Source organism: Budorcas taxicolor, chromosome 4 (genome assembly GCF_023091745.1).
Source record: "Budorcas taxicolor isolate Tak-1 chromosome 4, Takin1.1, whole genome shotgun sequence".
Lineage (NCBI taxonomy): Eukaryota > Metazoa > Chordata > Mammalia > Artiodactyla > Bovidae > Budorcas > Budorcas taxicolor.
In genome coordinates, this window is record NC_068913.1 from 103,202,779 (window position 1) to 103,221,983 (window position 19,205).

The 19,205-nt window shown below is 42.1% G+C and overlaps 1 protein-coding gene across 1 annotated transcript in view; it reads right to left on the reverse strand.

Moving 5' to 3' along the window:
• Positions 1-8,351, reverse strand: part of DGKI (diacylglycerol kinase iota) — a 504,567-nt gene extending 496,216 nt beyond the window's left edge. The window contains exon 1 of the mRNA XM_052638497.1: positions 7,957-8,351. Within this exon, the coding sequence (XP_052494457.1) occupies positions 7,957-8,351 (395 nt within the window). The remainder of the gene's footprint in view (positions 1-7,956) is intronic.
• Between the last annotated feature and the right edge of the window lie 10,854 nt (positions 8,352-19,205).

The window sequence follows — 19,205 nt, forward strand, 5'->3', positions numbered from 1 at the left end:
CCTAAGGAGAAAATCAATGATGCCCCTTGGAAAAGGATGAGACAGACAGAGAGCCGGAGAGCTAATTAGTGCTACTCAGAAGGCAAATTAAGGCCTTTTCTGTGATGAGCTGCAAATAGCTGGTTAAGCAAGATATTCGGCCACCCTCTCCAGCCTCCAACAGCTGGCTAAATGGCTGGCACAGGTACTCACACAGGAAACTGTAAACAGAAACAGTCCTGGGAAGCTGGACAAAGTGTAAATGAGAAAAAGGCAGACGCTTCTCTGAGTAGAAAGGAAAAAAAGCCACAGTTGAGATGGACAGGGAGCACATAACATAGCAGCTTATTTAAAGAAGCCAATTAAATTCATTCATTCGATAAATATTTATCTAATACCTACTGAGCAATAAGAACAGGATTCAGAGATTCCAATGATAAGGTGCAATTTCTGCCCTCAAAGGAGCTCACGACCTAGCAGGGAAGAGTAAGACTTTTTTTTTTTTCAATATTTCTTCCATTTTTAATTACAAAAGAAATATATGAAAAATTCTAATGACACAGAAGTGTATTATCCCCTTGGCTCTCCAACCAAGATCCTACTCTTCAAAAGTAACTGGTGATGATGGTTTGATGTACATGTTTCCAGGATATTTTCTATACATAAATAAACACATTATAAACCAAAATGAGCGCCTAAATAGACATTTAAAGTTAACTCTGCACAAGGCACTGTGCTGAGTTCTCACCATAAAATAACTCATTTAATTCTCCTAACAAACTCCTAAGAGAAGTATTACTATTACCACATGAGCCTCAAAGGGGTGACATAACATTCCCAAGGTCAGCTAGAACATGCCAGGTTCAAATCCTAGTCTAATTCCCAGGACAGAAAATGACAACTCAGCCCTAAAACAGATGTTTGAAAGCATCATGTGAGGACAGGAGAGAACCACAGAAAGCGGACCCTCTTGAGCTCAAGCCTAACAAGGGGTGTGTCTGGGGAACAAGCCAGAGATGAGTCTGGGGAGCGTTATGTGCAGACAGACCTAACTTGGGAGTTTTTCTTCCATTAATCTCCTTCTGTATGTGCTGGTCTGTTATGCCTTGCAATAGGCATAACATTCCAACCAGTTCAAACAATTCCAAAAGTTCAAAAAGTTACAACCAGTTCAAACACTTTGAAATTAGTCCATTTTCATAGTGATTTTGAGCAAATTCAACTTCAAAGAAACATAAAAAGCCTAATAGCTTAGATTTTTACTCTGCTCCTTACCTTCTTCCCTGAGCTACCCATTCACATTCCACATTAATGCAGTAAATACTGTACTAAAACTACCATTATAGGGTCTCAGAAAAAAATAATTAGGATCCATGTTATCCAATGCAAACCCTTGTAAGAAAGCAAATGTCACATAGCCCAACATGTAGGAAAATGTTCACATACTTCTTGTCTCAGGGTGAGTGCTTCTGAATCCACTTCAAGGACACCTCAAGGTTGCATAAGGAATGTGTATTCCAGCCCAGAAGACTCTGGAAGATGCAGCTAGCCTAGACCCTCATGAGGAGTCCTTATTTTTTCAGATTAGAAAGTAAAGTGTTCCCTGTTCAATGTTATGTGGCAGCCTGGATAGCAGGGGAGTTGGGGGAGAATGGATATATGCATATGTAAGGCTGACTCCTTTTGTTGTCCACTTGAAATTATCACAACATTGTTAATTGGCTATAGTTAGTTAGTTAGTTCAGTCGCTCAGTCATGTCTGACTCTTTGTGACCTCATGAATCGCAGCACAACAGGCCTCCCTGTCCATCACCAACACCCGGAGTTCACTCAAACTCATGGCCATTGAGTCGGTGATGCCATCCAGCCATCTCATCCTCTGTCATCCCCTTCTCTTCCTGCTCCCAATCCCTCCCAGCATCAGGGTCCTTTCCAATGAGTCAACTCTTCACATCAGGTGGCCAAAGTATTGGAGTTTCAGCCTTAGCATCAGTCCTTCCAATGAACACCCAGGACTGGTCTCCTTTAGGATGGACTGGTTGGATCTCCTTGAAGTCCAAGGGATTTGCAAGAGTCTTCTCCAACACCACAGTTCAAAAGCATCAATTCTTCACTATACTCCAACATAAAATAAAAAGTTTAAAAAAAAGTAACAAGTTCCAAAGAATCAGCTCTAGTCTAACTAAATCTGACCCTACAAGGCAACACTGTTGTTGCCAGAGCAGAAGCGAACACCAGCAAAGCTCCCATCCACTTCTTCATCCCCTGATGCCCCAGGACCCAGTGTTGTCACGCTACCATGTGAAAACCAAGCCTTGAAAAGATCAGCTAGAGCAGCTTAAGTACTCTGGACAGCGGTTCAAGTGCAAGCTTGCCTAGTGTATATCCTGATGGAGAAAGTCTACAATTAGCCAAGTCCTAAGTAATTATTGAGGAAGGAAACAGTAACTTAGAACCAAGGTTTTACCTAATCCAGAAGCCTCTAAATATCAAACAAGTATGTGAAGCACAGATGAAAATAAATAATATAAATAAAAGTGGTTTACAAAGGAGGATGCTGTGTACTGATGTTCAGGAAAAGAAAACTTTCCCCCATATACTATACATCCCCAAGCAAGGAAAAACAAGTTCCATGTTCTCCTACTCAGCTTTCAACATGCCAACAGTCTTTCCTAACATCACAATGTTGTGTTTCAGGGAAATACTCGAAATGGAAATACTGTCTTCTTATCAACATGTAAAGAATAACAGAACCATTTTTACCATGCAGCATAATATAAGAAGCTAAATGCTGCTTGTGACTTTTATCTCATATCCCAAATTCCCTTTCAGGAGGGTCTGATATTACCATCCAGGTTTATAAATAGAGAAACTGAAGCACAGGCATTAATAACTCATAAGTAACAGCAACTGCCCAGTCCTCCTTACAAACAAAATCACACTTGATCATTTATTCCGTGCTGCTCATAGAGGTACAGACAGGCCACCTCTTCCCTGGATCAAGGTTCACCTACACAACACCTGTGTAGTTTTTATTAAAAGTCATATAAAACTCTAAACATGGAGATCTTCAGAGATAGCAGGTGTCATGTAGGTGGTTTTGTTCTCAGAAGCAAAACCAATGTATTTTCTGGTGATTGTGAATTTAGATTCATTTCTATTTCTGAAAGAGTAGAGGAGTTCCTTAAAATTATACGGCCAAAGGGACACAGTCCAAAGAATAAATTATATAAGAGAGAATAAATAATGACCTGTGGCATACTGCGGAAGAGGTAAAAGAACAGCTGACATTCATAAGAACACAGACATCCAAGGCACACATTCAAAACAGAAGTGAATGTTTAGGGGAGAAGGATGAGGTCTAAAGAGAATGTCATTTAGAGTCAGATCTGGGTTTAAATTCTGTCTCCTACCCAAGTTCTAATCCTTAGGTTTGTTGATAAAATAGAAATAACAATAATTATATCAACAACAGAAGGGCTCCAAATAGGAAAATGAGAACATCAAGGCTGTATATTGTTACCCTGATTATTTAACTTATATACAGAGTACATCATGCGAAATCCTGGGCTGGATGAAGCACAAGCTGGAATCAAGAAATATCAATGACCACAAATACTCTGATGACACCACTCTTATGGCAGAAAGTGAAGAGGAACTAAAAAGCCTCTTGATGAAAGTGAAAGAGGAAAGTGAAAAAGTTGGCTTAAAGCTCAACATTCATAAAATTAAGATCATGGCACCCAGTCCCATCACTTCATGGCAAATAGATGGGGAAACAATGGAAATAGTGAGAGACTTTATTTTGGGGGGCTTCAAAATCACCACAGATGGTGACTGCAGCCATGAAATTAAAAGACACTTGCTCCTTGGAAGAAAAGCTATGACCAACCTAGACAGCATATTAAAAAGCAGAGACATTACTTTCCCAAAAAGGTCCATCTAGTCAAACCTATGGTTTTTCCAGTAGTCATGTATGGATGTGAGAGTTGGACTATAAAGAAAGCTGAATACCGAAGAATTGATGCTTTTGAACTGTGGTGTTGGAGAAGACTCTTGAGAGTCCCTTGGACTGCAAGGAGATCCAACCAGTCCATCCTAAAGGAAATCAGCCCTGAATAGTCATTGGAAGGACTGATGCTGAAGCTGAAACTCCAATCCTTTGGCCACCTGATGCAAAGAGCTGACTCATTTGAAAAGACCCTGATGCTGGGAAAGATTGAAGGCAGGAGAAGGGGATGACACAGGACAAGATGGTTGGATGGCATCACCAACTCAATGGACAGGAATTTGAGCAGGCTTTGGAAGTTGGTGACGGACAGGGAAGCCTGGTGTGCTGCAGTCTCTGAGGTTGCAAAGAGTCGGACATGACTGAGCAACTGAACTGAACTGAATAATCACATCATGACCGTCATGAAGAGTAAATAAGACAGAACATGAGACGGCTGGATGGCATCATTGACTCAGTGAACAAGAGTCTGAGCAAACTCCAGCAGACAGTGAAAGGCAGGGAAGACTGGCATGCTGCAGTCCATGGGGTCACAAAGAGTCGGACACAACTGAGCAACGGAACAACAGGACAAATTTAGTGCCATTCCTGGTACACAGGAGACAATGAACATCAGCTACCTTCTCCTTCCCTTCCCCTGTGTGTTTCTAAAAGATATTTTTTGTTGTTATACTGACTTAAATGGGAACTCTTACAGTGGTTAAAAAAACAGTTCCTACACATTATATAGTCATTGGCACATATGTATCTGTTGCAGCACCATAATTTGCAAAGAATAAGGAAGTAGCAATTTTAACAGAAAAGTACTAGTTCACTTGCACTGCCTTCTAAAGCCTTCAGCTTCATGGTCTACAGAGATTATTTGCTCTAGGGGAGCAGAATGTGAAATAAAGGAGAAATTCTCGTGGGAAAAAAGGTTCCCAAAAGAAGAAAGAGAAGATAATGAGGGGAAATCGAGGGGTATAGAAAGGAATTTATTTTACTTAACAAAGTAAAAGTTAAGCAAAATGAATAATCTGCCTCCAGAAACGGTTATTTAAAGGTTTTTTGCAAAGGGCTCTGGTTCCTAAAAAGACAGGAGTCATTGCATATGCCCACCCACTCCTCATTTATTTTTAAACCCTAGCTTATATGTTTCTTAGCAACAGAAGGAGCAGATGAGACCCCCTACACACAGGCGCACACACACCCTCTCCCCTAGCCCCCTTCTTCTCTCCTGTCATGTCATTCTGTAAACACCCATGTTCTTCAAAAGATATTTATTTTTGACCACCTGCAAATCTCTTCCTCCCCACCTCAACTGACCCCCCTGACACCGTGGCCATATTCCACACCCTAACTCAACCCTTTCACCTAGATTCCATTCTGTGAGGTGTTCTTGACCCCCATCCATTATCTTTCTCCAGTCACCGTCCTTGGCTGTCCCCTCCCCCACAGAAGTGAGGTGATGTGGTCGGTCCTCACTGAGGAGACAACGCTCAACTTCAGTCAAAGTCCCTTTTCTTACAGACCATTCATCAACCCACCAGTGAAATGGCCAGGCCTAGCTACATCTGAGTCCAGCATAAATGGCTTCCATGATGAATAGGTACGCCATTCACCACCCACTCACCATGTCTCTAAAAAAATAATCCTCCTCCTCATCAAAACAGAGACACTCTCCAGGCTACCAGCACAAACACATGCTGATGAAATACCTACCTTTCTCTGTCTTTCCTCTGACTTTGGGACTGCTAGCCATGTTTGGCTGAGCATGGATTATGAGTTTAAAGATCAACTGGGGGTTTTGGGGGGGAACACAGAAAGCAGTCCTCAGATATTAGTGTGCTTATGCATCACCTGAGGAGCCTGTTAAAAATGCCCACCCATGGAGAGTTTGATTTTGAAAGTGTGGGGTGGGGGGCATCTTTAACCAGCCTCCTGAGATGATGATGATACAGGAGGCTTCCTGAATTGGAGACTGTAAAGCTTTATTTAAAAGGAAATGATGTTCACAAGGCAGAAGCCACTTCTGTGGACTCTAAGGCAGATGCAGTCTTATTCTTTCTCTACAGGAAAAAAAAAAAAAAAAAAACACCACTATCTGGGTCTACGTCTGTGTTTGCCTGTGAACACCCATACACATGTATGTGTGAGCATGCAACCCAGAAAGCCACAGTCCCACACAGTACTCTTTTCCAAGAGAGAGAGGCTCAGGGAATGACTCCTGCCAAGAGACGAGCTGAAATGATTTCCCTTGCAAACTCTGGCTTTGCAACCCAGGAGGAGTCTGATGATGAATACCAATGACACAGGAACGATTCTAGGCCCAGGAGCCCAGACACACAATATGTTTCATGTAATCAACTGCTCCACAGCCTCCAACTCACAATTCCTAAATTAGGCTGAATGTAGTCCCTGGTCCCCTCAGGGCCAGACAAGCCATCCTCGCTAGGAAGTAGAACTGCCTGTGTCCTAGCCTACCTCCTCAGAGCTGCCTCACTTTCCACCACTTGTCTATTTTTAGAAACCAAAAATATCAAGAGAAAGATCCATTTTGTCCTGATCTACGTGAGTAACTAAAAGAGCAAGTCAGGTGGGAAACTCCCTAAATGCACAAATGAACAAAATGCCCTTGAGGGACAAGGGAGCAACACTTTCCCCAGGAAGATGGTTTTGGAGTTGCAAGGACTAAATACTTAGACACAGAGCACATGCCCTAGTGACCAGGTCCTCCAGTCCAGGTGATGCCCATGGGGATCCCAATGATTCACACACATGCCCCCAGAAATACAACACACATCCTCACAAACCCACACACCTCTGTCATCTGCTTTTGCTTACATAACAGCACATGGTGTAACAGCCTTAGTACTTTATATGGGTTTCTGGAGAGGATTGCTAACTCAAAATGAGGGTCCCTTGCTTTCTTTTCAAGGAGTACTCCGAGCCTGAGCAAGTGAACATCTTTGCAATTCTATGCTTGTTTATCACCTCAACTTTTAAGATTAACAAGCAGGAAGGGTAGTCTCCCAAACTCTCCAAACCTATCAATATCTTTATTCTTGCCTTGGGTGGGAGACTGGGCAGGGCAGAGGAGAGAACTTACTGAATCCTCCTTTCTTATCTGTGACTCCTGAAACAGTGTGGGGTAGTCTTTTAAAGCATCATTTGGGGGCCATTTATCCCACACTGTCCTTGTCTTGCAAATACACCCATGCTGGGCACAAGCATGGCCCCATTCTTGCCCTCACACCTTGCGTGCCAACAGGCTCCCCAGGTCGTCCTTCTGGGCACACCCAAGAGAAGTGGTACTTTTCTGATAAAATTACTACTTCCTTTTTCTTTGCAAATTATGGTGCTGCAACAGATACATATGTGCCAATGACTAGTTCCCGGGGACGGCGCGGAGGCGGGGGGGGGGTGTCACATGTACAGGTACCCTGGGAACTAGTTGCGTACGTACAGATTCACAACGCAGCAGGACCAACTTCCATAAGGATTTCTCTCCAGTGTAGAGCGCTGTTCTTTTCTACCCGTCTGTGATCTCAAGTATCAACTTTGTGCCAAAGGTTCACTCAGTGAAATCAGGAACGGAGGGAAAGTGGGTGAAGATGACCCAGGCTTAGGGACAACTTCGAGGACTTCTCTCAAGAAAGCTGGCACCTGTGTGTGCACCGCCTCACACACACACACACACACACACACACACACACACGCATTTTTATTGTTGTTCTGACCTCAGAGAACCAGTCTTCTCTCCAGTTCCGGAGGGAAACCTGGCAAACGTAGCTTCCCTCCAGCCCAGAAAGATGGGATGGGAAGTGAACACACAGCCCAGAAGGGGGAGGAAGAAGTAGAGAGACAGACAGAAAGAGCGAGAGAGAGAGATGCCCCCAGTCCGAAGAAGCGCCTCTCCGAGGGCGTAGAACCCGTCTCGCGCCCCGCAGCGGCACCTGCCTCCCGGTTGCCCAGGCTCGCGCGCCTACCTGTAAGAGACCTGCTTCCGGAAAGTTAAGTTCCGCAGCTTCTCCTCCAGTGCCTCGTCCTTCTCCTTCGGGCCGGCGGCCCCGGGCTCTTCCAGGGCAGCCGCTGCCGCTGCCCCCGCGCCCCTCGGGTCCGCGCCGCCCTCGGCGCCCAGGCAGCAGCTCCCGGCGCCGCTTCCGCTGCTGCTGCTGCCGCCTGTCGCCCCCTTCTCCTCTCCCGCCGAGGAGCTGGGGTTCATGGCGACCGCTCCGGCGGCCGCGGAGGGAGCCGAAGCGCCGCCGCTGCTGAGGCCGGGCCGGCGGACGGCGCTGACGGCTGCTGCCACTGCAGGAGAGCGAGCAGGTCCGCGCGCCGCTGGCAGGGGCGGCAAATGGCAGCCCCTTCCCGCAGCATCCATCCGCGGCGGCCCCGCACCGGGGCATTGTGGGAAACTCCGTGCCTCCACTCCCCCTCCCCGACCAATCAGAGGCCACCTCCCTCCACCTCCCCTCACCCTCCCCGCTGCACACCCGCGCCCTCCCGCCCCTCTGGCCTTTTCCGAAATCCGGAGCACCTGCCACCGCTGCACCTGAACTCCGCCCTGAGGCGCCGGGTGGCCGGAGAGGTGGACAGAGGACGGAGTGGGGGGGTGGTGAGGGGAGGAGGGTGAGGAGTTGCCCGGCTGGGCGCGCAGACAGGGGCAGCAGAAAGAGGAGAGCTCCAAAGGGAAACTCGGAGGACGGCGTGCCTCGCCCTGGTTATTACACGAGGAAACGGAGACCAGGAAGGGAGAAGTGCCCTGACCGGGCTGCCGGCCCGGGAGCGCTAGCGCCCACCTTGGTCCCCGTCCCCGTGCCTGACGTCCGAGGTTCGGGACGGCATTCTCCCACCGCCGCTGCCCGACCCTGCACGGCGGAGCCCGGCAAAAGCCGTCCTACGCGGGAAACCTTGTGGGGAATGCAACGCGCGCGTGGTCTGTGCGAACCTAGGAGAGAATTCGTGCGCAGGGTAAATGAGGGATGAGGAGGAGGTAAGTTTAACATGCAGGCGGAAATCTGCCTCCTCTCTCAGGGCAAGGGCTGGGATCCCCTCATCCCTAAATCCCCCAGCCTAGAGCCTTCCTTACGCATAGAAAGATCTTCCTAAAGAGCTGTTCATAGACTGAATCAGATCACAGGCCGCTCAGCGAAGTAGAAACACCGAGAGAACCAGGAGGCAGAGTGAGGACCGAGCGCTGGTTTTTGCTGCGGGCGGCAGAGCAGGGAGGGGAGGATGGGCAGCCCGAAGGGGGGCTTCCAACCTCTCCAGACCCCACTGCCGAACAAAGCCAAGTTTGCAGGCTCTGCAGATTTAATTGCCCAGCGGTCTCTTGTTTTTGTTTCTAAAAATTATCAGAAACTCTATGAGGTTTGAATGATGTGCTATGAAGTGTGTGAGACAGTTTTCCAAATTACGGATTTCCACACAAGAATCGCTGCTGTCAACAAACACGGGGAAGATGCGTACCTAAGGCTAAGTGGAATAACCAAAATACAGACGGGCAGCGAAGAATTTCAGGTCAGTGTTGCACGACCCCAAGCAAGTTGCTTGATTCTTTTTTTCCTTTATTTCTCATGACTAGAATTAGGAGGTCGAATAAGATATCTCAAATCTCTCTCAAGTGCCACATTCTGTATCTCTTCATATGTACATTATAATAAGTCAAGGGTCAGGGCTTTTCCATAGTGGCATAAGGGAAGGTAATAATAATAATAATAATTTAAAAAACAGCTAGTGGTTATTAAGCCCTCATTTTCATGACATATTGTGCTAAGCACTTCACTTGCCTATCTCTGTACTTTTCACAGTAACCGTCGAATGTGAGTACCTACCCCACTGCTCAGGCTTATTCAACTAGACATTGGCAGAACCAGGAGTTATTACACCCAGGCTGCCTGTTGGCAGGTCTTCACTCCCCTCCCTCTCCCCCCGCCTCACCCGGTGCACCATGCCCCATCTTCAGAGGAGACTGAATCATAGTAGGTGTTTCAACAGACATGTTAAATAAGATCCGTCACTATCTAGTGTATGGCTAACACTGAGAAAACATCATCTTATCTGAATTACTAGACAGCTTCCTAACTGCTCTCCATACCTCCTCCGAACAATTCTCTAGCTCAACCCCCCAGACACTTCTGATATGTTATCCTCTACCTAAAAGTCTTCCAATTATATCATATTGTCATTGGACCAAGTTCAAACAACCCCTTCACTGATTTTCAAGGCCACATGAGTGGGTGGCATGCCAGCCCTGTCCACTTCCCATCTGGTGTGTCCTGATGGTGCCAATCTGAACTCCACTATGTAGCCATCCCTGATGCTCCTTCTGCTCCCATCTTTGCGTGTATGGGTCCACCGCCTCCTTTTCCAAACTCCTCCCATCCCTAATATTAGCCCAGCTAACTACATGTAAATAACCCAAGTGTCCATTGACAGATGAATGGATCAAGAAGATATGGTACATACGCACAATAAAAAAGAACAAAATAATGCCATTTACAGCAACATGGATGCAACTGGTGATCATCATACTAAGTGAAGTAAGTCAGAAAGAAAAGATAAATACTATGATATCACTTAGATGCGGAATCTAAAATAGGGCACAAATGAACATATCGACAAAACAGAAACAAATTCACAGACATAGCGCACAGACTTGTGGTTGCCAAAGGGAAAGAGGTGATGAAGGGAAGGACTGGGAGTGTGGGATTAGCAGATGTAAACTGCTATATATAAGATGGATAAACACAAGTTACTACTCTATAGCCCAGGGAACTATATTCAATATCCAGTGATAAACCATAATGGAAAGAAAAAAAAGACTGTCTATATTTGTATAGCTGAATAACTCTTCTTCATGGCAAAGAGATTGGTGCAACACTGTAAATCAGCTATGCTTTAATTTTAAAACTTTCAAATTAAAAGTAAAAATAAACTCAATTTTCAACTGTAATAAGATGCCATTTTTAGAATAAACAGTTTGAAAATAGATGATATATTGGTTGAGGGGGTAGAAAAGCCAACACTATCTCAAATTGTTGGTTTAGTCTTTCTGAGGGGAATTGGAAATACCCGTCAATATTTGAAACACCAGCCTAATTAACCTAGCAATTATGCTTCTAGGAATTTGCTCTCTGATGTCCTTGAAAATATACACTAAAAATTTAAGACTAAAAATAACTGAAATGTTTGCTAGTATAGGACTAATTACCTAAATTATCATTCATCCAAATAATGGCATTCTCTGCGGCCATTAAGAGGAATAAGGCAAACTGATGAGGTATTGATATAAAACAATCTCAAAAATATAACTAAAAAGAATAACCAGGGTTCAGAGTACTTAGCATGCTACCATTTACAGAAAAAGAGAAAATAGCTACAGATATAAGATTTAAGGGGAGATAAATTAAAAAAAAAAAAACAGTGATAATCTCTCAGAGTTAAGTGACCTTACCTAGAATTTTGAGTTTTGCCTGATTAAATAAATACATACCAACAGGAGGCTGACGCTGTCCCAGGCCACCAGGAAAGCCGTCTGTACCAATCAGGTATGTATTTGCATGTTTAAAGAGTCTATCAACAAAGATGGGCTACTATATAAAGGAAAATAGGGTAAATTAAAAAAGACCATTGAACATTCACTTGAATTTAAGACTGAGAGAGAGGGAAACCTACACTTGAGAAGCATAATTCCAAATAAGGAATCATTCTAGCATAAGGCAAATGAATTCTTGTTGTGGGGTGGCCTTCTAAGAAATTACTTAAAATAGCAGTTATCTTTTTAAACAATTTATTTTCCTTTTTCCAGTGATCACTAAGCAACTTTGTAATTATTCATTCAACTTCTCAGTTACCTTGACTCTAAAAAGTGGAATTTGTGGGCATAGGTCAAAAGCACTCCAATCACAAGAAAGGAAATTGATGTTGGCATTCCAAAATTTATCAAAAAAAAAAAACCAAGTGTATGATTTTGACCGAGGTTGAGTACATAAACAATAAAATGAGCTTCTCTGGATATACTGAAATATGCTGCTTCTCATCTCAGACCTCCCCTAGAAAATTTTTCCATCACTGGACCCAGAGCCATGCCCCTTCTAGGTGGACTCTTTACCTCATCTTTCTGTTATTAATTCAGTTCATTCTAAAGCAGGGATCATCACAGTCTTAGATACCAAACTTACTACTACTACTACTACTACTACTACTACTACTACTAAGTCGCTTCAGTCGTGTCCGACTCTGTGTGACCCCACAGACGGCAGCCTACCAGGCTCCCCTGTCCCTGGGATTCTCCAGGCAAGAACACTGGAGTGGGTTGCCATTTCCTTCTCCAGTTTTCCCCAATACTAGGTCTGATCAAAAAATCTTCAAGCATGAAATTTTAAAGAAAGAAAAAAAAATTAGAGTTTAGACTGTAAGGCCAGTAATAAAAAGGACATTATATCTTAAAAAGTTTTAATGTATGTACTGATTAAAAATTTTCAGGAAATAACACAGAATCATTTTTTTTGTTGTTTTTTAGAAAGCAAGTAACACCCACAAACCACACACATACACAAATAAACCACACACACACCATGTAGGGTCCAGGTTATTTAAATGCCAATCTAATTGGAAAATACTGTCACTAAAGGTAAAAAGAAATGGAAGTGTACAGGGTCAAGCTGATATGCATAAGCCTATTCCTGCCTCCCACCTTTACACCTGTTACTTTTGCTGCCTGGAATGCACCAGAGATTCCCAAACTTACTCAGTTCACAGAACCCTTTAGCATCTCAGAAATTATTTTTCCTGGCACCTCTAGACCAAAAGAAGAACCTAACATTAAGGTTTATTAGGTAGTTAAGTGCTAACAATTTAATAAGTATTTATGTCTTAACAACTCCAGTTGCCATTTTTAAAAAGTGATACATAAAATTTGAAAGGAAAAAAGGGTTGTATTTCATTCTTAAATAGCCCCAGTGACTTACAAATGAGACAGTAATGGGCACAGCACAACTTTGCAAACCTTGGAATCATGTTAGACACTACTTAGCTTCATATTCAGAGCAACCACTGAAAAACCAGCTATGCCACAATAATGTCATTGAAAAAATGTAGCATGATATACTGTTGAAACCGTCAACTACCTGGAGCTGGTAGTTTGCATGGTATCTAACAGAGGTTGATCACTGTTTGCCCTGAAATTTTCAAATATCCTGCAGTATCCCTATGAATTCATGGCAGAGACCTGAGCACCTCCATGGAGTTGAGAAACCATGTCTCCACCTTAATATTTTTACATGATGTTTGTTTTTGCACAGATTCCTTAGAAAACAGATTCTTAGGCAAACCTTATAAACCAAGGTTTGATGGAGAATTGTAGTTCCAGAAGTTTAGGAAGGAAAAAGAGAAGTAAGGCAGAAAAAGAGGGGAAAATAAATTCAAGGTGGTGAGTATGAGATGGCTACATCCTCACAAATAAACATACCTGGTTGCTTGGTCACCAGAACTTGATCCAGACAGAACTTACATCATCACTGGATTTGGGAACATACTGTCTGCAGAAAGAAGGGGAATTTCTCTGTTGGTTTCTTCCTGTCTCCTGACTTCTGTCTCTCACTGGTTCAAGTCTGTCCCTTAGGGAATTGACTCACTCTCACTTCCAGGTTAAGTCACTGGGGAACCCAGCCTCCTGCTGCACAGCCCGACTCCTCAGCCCTTTCTCATAGCAATGGGAGGAAATTCTATTTAGAGCTTGGCTGAGCCTGAGCATCAAGTTGTTGAGCTTCCTGCCAATCCCAGAGTCCAGCCCTTCTTGGGGAGGTGGAGGGAGCTGGCAAGAGGTACGATATGAGGCATTGTGAATGTCAACCATTAAGCAACAAAGAAACAAGAGGGTGAGGGGACAGCAGGGGCCAAGCCATTCTGGGTCATGTATGCTCTACTTCTTCTCATCATTCAGGTCTTACTTCTCACGTTACCATTTCAGAGAAGCCTTTCTGACATTTCCTAAAATGTCCTTCTCAGACAAAGCTGACACAAAGCTCTGTGTGTGTGTGTGTGTGTATGTGTGTGTTTTTCCATAGAACTTGCCACTGTCTAAACTGTATTGTCTATTTACTTCTTTGTCTTTCTCCTCTTATTAGAATATGAGCATCCTCTTAGCTAATGTCTTAAACGAAACTATACTAGATACACAGTAGATACATTATGCTCATTGGATGAATGAATAAATGTTATCTAACAATCATTCGCCTAGAAAGAAAATCAGAGGGCCAGTCAGGAGGGTGCTAGGATTGTAAATTTACTAGCTAATAAGGAAAGGAGAGATCTGTATGAGGACCGTGTGTTAAGCCCAAGATTCTCATGCTTAAACCATTGTCATACAAAATATGAGGCTGAAGTGGGAACCTGTTTGAGTCAGAATGGAGAACAATCTCTTCTTGGCCTTTTGGCTGAGATCAAGTGCAGAACGGAGAACAATATTTTAGGTTCTACTGATGAATTTATTAGCTCAGGCAGTCTCTAACTAGATTTAAATTAAAATTGAGCTATTCTTTCTCCAGGATGAAAGGGATCTTAAAATCATCCATCCAGCCTTCTATCAACTCCAGCTTCCATCTATGCATGGTACTCCCATAGCATCCCTTGACATGATCCTTTTCAGCCTTGAACAACTGAAGTTATAAGGAGTCATTACTTCTTAATACAACTCAATCATTTTCAATAGGCTATTTCATTAAATTTCTTCTCATTTTTCATTGTAATTCCTTATTCTCATTGTTGTTGTTGTTCATTGTTGCTCAGTCCATAAATCGTGTCCAGCTCTTTGCCACTCCATGGACTGCAGCACACCAGGCTTTCCTGTCCTTCACTGTTTCCTGGAGTTTGCTCAAAGTTTGCCAATGGTAGGTGCACCTCAAAGAAATAATATAATTTACAATATTTCTGTACTTGAGCAGCTGGTTTGGGGCCAAGTAGAAGAAATTCACATTTATTTTCATTAAATGTTCCCTTACTGTGCTCTGACAATCATTCACCCATCCAGGAATCTTGGGGATCTGAAGGATGTCATTCATTGTATTCACTATCTCTCCTGATTATCAAGAGCAGATTCAATCTGCAAAATACTGTGAAGTTGCCAATAAACTTCCTAAAAAGGATATGGTCAGAATGCATGGTGTACGTCTAGAAACTTCAATTCAGGCTGACAGTGTTTTACAGGCAGCTACTAAATATCTACATGTGATATGCTCTGTTCTAGGCACTAGCGATACATCAGGGAAAAACTAAAGACTTTTCTCTCTCTCTGCTGTTTTGGTGCTAAACATTCAAGTGGTCTATTTATCAATAACTTTTATGAATAGTTATTAAAATCCAAATTAAAACACTGAGCTGAACTTTTACTGAATCTACATTTCTCTATTTGTGGACAAATTTCAGTTGCAGGGCTATGTCCAATACCCTATTTCTATCACATTCCCCCAAAGTATCAGATAAGAAAATCTATCCAAGAAAATGAGGCTAGTTTCATGTGACTTTTTAATTAACCCATCCTAATTTTCAGAGATTGTATCTTTGCTTTTTCAACATGTTACCAACATTTCTTGACCCTTTCCTATATAAACAGTAAGCTAATGGTGAGGATTCGAAGACAGATATAATTCAGTAAATTCCCTGAAAGAGGTTGGTATTTCATTGTAATAACTGAAAACTATTTCCTTTCATTTTTACTGACAGTGATGAAAGTCATGTGGCAACTCCAAAGTCTTCTTACTCAAAAGTCATTCATGTCCCCTTTCTCCCTCGTCTTCCTAGACAACAAAGATATAAAAGATAAAATACTCTTTCCCAAACTGCCCTGCAGTGAAATGTGACTATGTGATCAGATTCTAAACAATGAGATTGAAGACAAAATAACCAGATGAGACTACTGGGAGAGTGTCTTATTGACTGTAGAAAAATTATATGCCTCTTCAGTCGTTGCCTACCTTTCTTTTTCAATTCAGTGGCTAGACATGTAATAGCCATTTTGCAACCATGAAGACAAAAATCATTTACTAAGAATGAAAAAGTCAGCTGTAATGACCTTGGTCTGTGATGACTTCCTTGAATAGTTGCTAGCTCAGGACAGCTCATCTACCACTAGACTTTTTATTACAAGAGAAAATTAAATTCCAATCTGTTTAAGCCACTGTTGATTGGTTTTGGTTTTTTGTTTTTTGCTCGCAGCTAAATACATCCCTAACTTTTAACTGGAACAAATGAATTTAGAAAAAAAAATATGCTGGTTGAAATATTCATAACCTAAATCAAGTGGGGTAGTTTGGGTTACAGACTTCCCCCAATTGTATTTTGTGAATAATCTGCAAGGTTAACTATAAAATTAACAATATTACTCTTTAATCAAAGCATTCCACATCTAAAATGCATCTTAATTAAAAATCCCAAGTAAGAAGATGTAAAGAAAGGAAAATATTTGTTGTAGAGTGATTTATAATGATGAGGAAGTGTCCTAACAGATAAACAATAAGGAAATGAGTAAGTAAAATTTCCAATGTCCATTGAAGGAATGTTTATGCAGACCACCAAAACAATATTTAGGGATCCATGCAAATTTGTTATACAAATTGCTGATGATGTGCTAAATGAAAAACATCGAGATATAAAGTTGGATAACATCATTATTGAAACTATATAAAATATGGATCTATATTCAGAAAAGGAATGCCACAAATTAAAAAATAATTGGTTTTGAGATGACTCAAAATTTTTTCAAAATTATTTATACTCATGATTTTATACTTATAATGGTAAGACATTTTAGATGACAAATATTATTTTGTTAAATACTATATTCTTTCAAAAATATCTTTTTGTACTCCTACCAGGGACAGAGTTATCATAAACTTTTGACTTAGACTCACTGGAAGTATAAACAGATATATAACTTAAATAAATGGCATAAAACATTTTAGCTCAGAAGGGAAGTGAAGTTTTATAATATTGGGAAATTTCATTAAGATTAGAATGGTTGCTCTCAAGAATAAACAAGAAGTATGGAGTCAAATGATTTAAAGAAATTCGGCTTTGTTTTCATTTCCCTTGCAAGTCATGGAGAACAAAATTATTTTAATGATTAAAATTGTATTTTGCACAAATAAAAATGGCAGCAAAATAATGTCAGAGTTGGGAGAAATTTAGGAGATTATCTGCCTCCACCTTTTATTTCACAAATGAAGAAACTGACACCTAGAAAAGTTAAGTGACTCACCAAAGTTCGCATAGGTAGTCAGTCGAGAACAAGGATAGTGTCCAGGTTTTCTTTGATGTTATTCATTCCCAAGAATAAACACCTATTCATTAAATAAGAATTTATTAAGTAGTTACTCTGTACTGCTTGCACACTGTGCTAGGCACTGTATTCAAAGAATAAGCTGAGGATGATACACTGCTCTGCAAGCATCAGAGTCTTGTGGGGTGAACAACAGGATAATAATTATAAGCTATATTGACATAAGTGCTCCATGTTCTACATTCCAAACTTTGCTGACAATGGTCCATATAATCAAAGCTATGGTTCTTCCAGCAGCCATGTACAGATGTGAGAGGTGGACCATAAAGAAGGCTGAGTGCCAAAGAATTGATACTTTTGAATTTGCAGTGCTAGAGAAGACTCTTGAGAGTCCCTTGGACTGCAGGGAGATCAAACCAGTCAATCCTAAATGAAATCAACACTGAATATTCCTTGGAAGGATTGATGCTGAAGCTGAGGCTCCAATACTTTGGCCACCTGATGCCAAGAGCCGACTCATTGGGGAAGACCCTGATGCTGTGAAAACACAGGAGAAAAGCTTTATACCATCAGATTTGGCAAATATTCCCTTGATATAACACCAAAAGTCGAAGCAACAAAGTAAAAATAGATAAATTGGACTATGTCAAAATTTAAAACTTCTGTATATCAAAGGACATAATCAGCAAAGTGAAAATGCAACCTACAGAATGCTTCACACCATAATGAGATATTGTCTCATACTCATTAGAATGGCTACTGTAAAAAAAATTTTTATGCCCAGAAAATAACAAGTTGTTGATGAGAATATGAAAAACGAACACTTGTCCACTGTTGACAGGAAAGTAAAATGGTATAGGCACTATGGAAAACACTGTAGCAGTTCCTCAAAAAATTAAAAATTAAATAATCATGTTGCTGTTCAGTTGCCCAGACTCTTTGCATCCCAATGAACTGCAGCACGTCAGGCCTCCCTATCCTTCACTATCACCTGGAGTTTTCCCAAGTTCATGCTCATAGGATCAGTGATGCCACCCAGCCATCTCATCCTCTGATGCCCTCTTCTCCTTCTGTCCTCAATCTTTCCCAGCATCAGGGACTTTTCCTATGAGTTGTCTATTCACATCAGATGACCAAAATACTGGAGCTTCAGCTTCAGCATCAGGCCTTCCAGTGAATATTCATGTTGATCTCCTTTAAGCTTGACTGGTTTGATTTCCTTTCTGTCCAAGGGACTTTCAGGAGTCTTCTCCAGCACCACAGTTCAAAGGTATCAGTTCTTTGGTGTTCTGCCTTCTTTACAGTCCAGCTCTCACAACCACACATGACCACTGGGAAGACCATAGCCTTGACCATATGGACCTTTGTCAGCAGAAAAATGTCTCTGCTTTTCAACACACTGCCTAGCTTTGCTTTTGCTTTCCTGCCAAGAAGCAATCATCTTCTGATTTCATGGCCGCAGTCACTGCAGTGATTTTGGAACCCAAGGAGAGGAAATCTATCACTACTTCCACCTCTTCCCCTTCTTTTTGCCATGCAATAATGGGGCCAGATACCATAATCTTAAAGTTGTTGTTGTTGTTTTTTAATATTTAGTCTTAAGCCGGCTCTTTCCCTGTCCTCCTTCACCCTCATCAAGAGTTTCCTTAGTTCCTCTTTGCTTTCTGCCATTAGAGTGGTATCATCCACATATCTGAGGTTATTGATGGCTTTCCTGCCTATCTTGGTTCCAGGTTGTAACTCATCCAGCCTGGCATTTCTCATGATGTGCTCAGCATATTGATTAACAAACAGGGTAATAGCAGACAGCCCTGTTGTACCCCTTTCTTCATCTTAAACCAATCAGTTTTGCATATTGGGTTCTAACTTTGGCTTCTCGACCCACATACAGGTTTCTCAGGTAAGATGGCCTGGTATTCCCATCTAAGAGCTTTCCAATTTGTCATGATCCACACA